Source organism: Amphibalanus amphitrite, unplaced genomic scaffold (assembly GCF_019059575.1).
Source record: "Amphibalanus amphitrite isolate SeventyFive unplaced genomic scaffold, NRLGWU_Aamphi_draft 000335F_arrow, whole genome shotgun sequence".
NCBI classification, from domain to species: domain Eukaryota; kingdom Metazoa; phylum Arthropoda; class Thecostraca; order Balanomorpha; family Balanidae; genus Amphibalanus; species Amphibalanus amphitrite.
The window spans coordinates 335,965-338,830 of NW_024881830.1; the positions used below are offsets into that span (position 1 = coordinate 335,965).

Consider the following 2,866-nt stretch of genomic DNA (forward strand, 5'->3'; position numbering starts at 1 on the left):
TAAGTCTAGCTTCAAACATGCCAATGTGACCCTACGAACAGCTTTATCGCCTCCAGACGACATTCGCCCGATATTCGAGTAACGGGTCGTTTAATAAAAGAAAAAAAGAAAAGACGGGTTACAATCATTTGATAACTTTATTGTCATCGGCTTACTCCATTGGAGGTTCCGTCACCTCACACAGCGGTATATTCATAAATATACAATGTTAACGTGCGCAACAGAATTAGCACAAACAGGTCTCAGGCGACCGGCAAAATCGGCGCCCAATTCTCTGAAAGAATGAGAAAGCGATCTTTTGGAAGTTGCTGGCCCAGTGTGTCTCACTGTCTAGGGTGTCGGAGTGGCGGCTGGCCTCGGTGTCGGCTTCAGGTGTGCGGAGAAGTCGAGCGGGGCCAGGCCTTTGAGGGAGAGCTGCGCGATGACGGACGGCGGCGCTCGGCTGCCCGGCGGCAGGTGGTGCAGGGAGGGACCGCGCCGGACCGCGCCCGGCCGGCGCAGGGGCGGCGGCGGCAGGCCGAAGAAGTTGAACGGGTGACCGCCGGGGAACGGTGGTCGAGCCGGGCGCCGGAGCCGGGGAAGCCGACGGGTCGCCACACCCGCCCGTACCGCCGCCGTCGGTTCAGCCTGGACTGGAGCCGCGGCAGACGGCTCGGCCTGAGTCGGGCTAGCAGCTGAAGGCTCAGCTGGGGCCTGAGCAGCAGGCGTCGGCTCGGCCTGGACTGGGGTCGCAGCAGATGGTTCAGCCTGAGCTGCGGTCACAGTCGTCGGATCAGCCTGAGCCTGCGTCGTAGCCGTCGGCTCGGGCTGAGCCTGTGTGGTGGTCGTCGGCTGTTCGGGCTGGGCTGAAGCAGCGGCAGCGCCGGGTTCGGCGGCGCCAGCGGCAGCCGGCGCATCCGTCGTCGGCTCGGCGCCCGTCAGTTGGCCGACCAGCGACTCCACCGGACTCGCGCCACCAGAGGAGGGAGCGTCCGTCAGAGCGCTGACCACTCCGCCCAACGGGTCAGAGCCGGAGGAAGCCTCAGGGGAGGTGACTTTCGAGAGAATACCGCTAAGCGGCGAGTTAGGGTCCGTCAGGTCAGTAAGCAGTTTGGTGAGGGGCGATTCGGGAGGCAGGGCCGCAATGACGTCGGAGAGGGACGTGCCGCCGAGAGCAGGCTCGGCGCCCGAGCCGGACGACTGGCTTCCCAACAGACTGGAGACGAGGTCTGCCAGCGGAGAGCCGGGAGTGGTCAGTACGGCGATCAGATCGGAGAGAGGAGCGCCGGCCACCTGAGACGAGCCGGCCGGGTCGGCAGGCGCCTCAGGAGCGGCGGCCGCAGGCGCCTCCGCAGCAGCGCCCGCGGGCGCCTCAGCGGCCACATCGGCGGGTGCCCCAGCGGGAACTTCCGCAGGGACATCAGCGGGGACGTCCGCAGGTGCCCCCGCGGTTGCAGCGGCAGCAGGCACTTCCGCAGGAACCTCCACAGGCACCTCAGCGGGCACCTCGGCAGCGCCTCCAGCGGGGGCGGCTCCCGTGGGTTCCAACACAGCGGGCTCCGTCGGCATGACGGCCTGCTTGGCAGAACTTTCAACAACACCGGCCGTGGGAGCGTTCACAATGAACGGAGATTTGATGCTGGCGGCGGCGGCAGTTCCAACAGCGACGGCAGCGGCGGCGGGGTCGCCGATGGAAGGGTCCGCCACGGCGGCAGCCAGGGCGTCCGGGTTGAGGGCAGCGGCGGAGGCCACAGCCGGGTCCACAGCGCGGATGGGGTCAGGCAGGACCGCCACGGTCGGCGGCGGGGTCGGCGGCAGCGGAATCAGCGGGCGCGGACGCTCCGGGATCGGATATGGGCGCACACCGGCCAGACGAGTGGCCGCAAACGCGTCATAGGCAGCCTGGAATTCGGCTTTGGCCTCTCCAGCCACCACTGCGTCCTTGAGATGGTCCGGGACAACAATAGGCTTGGCGGGGATGGCATCAGCCGGCACACCGATGGCTTTAGGGCTTGCGGGCAGTCCCGGCTCCGGTCCCTTCTGCGGCGCGCTCGGCTGAGGAGCGGCTGCACTCGGCTCGCCGGCTGCCGAAGCCGGCTGCGGCTCGGCGGGCACCGGCGGCTGCTCGGAGCTGGTCGCCGCGGCCGGGGGCTCGGTGACGGCAGGCGGTGACGCGGCCGAGGGCTCCGGCGAGGCGGCGGCAGTCGGCTCCAGTTGCGGTTCAGCTGAGGCCTGGGGGTCGGCCGGCACATCCTGCTGCGCGGGGCCACTCTGTGCGCTGCTCTGGCCAGGTCCGGGGGCCGGCTCGGCGCTGCTGGCCGCGCTGGGTGACGACGACGGCTCAGCGGCAGCAGCTGGCGGCTCAGCTGCTGCAGCAGGCGGTTCAGCAGCTACAGCTGGCGGCTCGGCTGCTGCGGGTGGCTGCTCGGCTGCTGTGGGTGGCTGCTCGGCTGCCACACCCGGCTGCTCAGCTGGTGCGGCCGGCGGCTCAGCGCTGCCAGTGGCGCCCCCTAGTTTCTCCAGCAGGCCCGGGAAGTGTGTGGAGAGCAGGTAGACGGCCTGCTCCTGCGTCAGTTTCGGACAGCCCGGCCCCAGCGGGCAGGGCGGCGGCGCGGCCGCTAGCGCACACACAGCGACCAGCGCCAGCCAGACCCGCATGTTAGCGGCACAGAGGAAAATTGTGCCCAACACGCCGGGCCCGGCTGTTATATACGGGGTGTCGATTTTTTCGCTGGACTGCAGCGTTCAGACCGGTTCACCGAGTGCCGACAGCCGGCCGGTGGTCGCCATCGCTTCGTTCTGGGCGCCCCCGGGAAAGCTACTGCCTCTATGTATGCCGATGCTCCGCCTTTCGAGGCTCACAGTCGCCTGAACGGCAACGCCACTC

The 2,866-nt window shown here is 68.1% G+C and overlaps 1 protein-coding gene across 1 annotated transcript; it reads right to left on the bottom strand.

Annotated features, from left to right (window-relative positions):
* Nucleotides 1-330: 330 nt before the first annotated feature.
* LOC122388776 (proline-rich protein 36-like) lies at nucleotides 331-2,637 on the bottom strand. Its single transcript, XM_043380160.1, has 2 exons — nucleotides 1,668-2,637; nucleotides 331-1,385 (listed from the first exon to the last, which is right to left on the bottom strand). The coding sequence occupies exons 1-2, from the start codon at nucleotides 2,635-2,637 to the stop codon at nucleotides 331-333; spliced, it is 2,025 nt and encodes a 674-aa protein (XP_043236095.1).
* Between the last annotated feature and the right edge of the window lie 229 nt (nucleotides 2,638-2,866).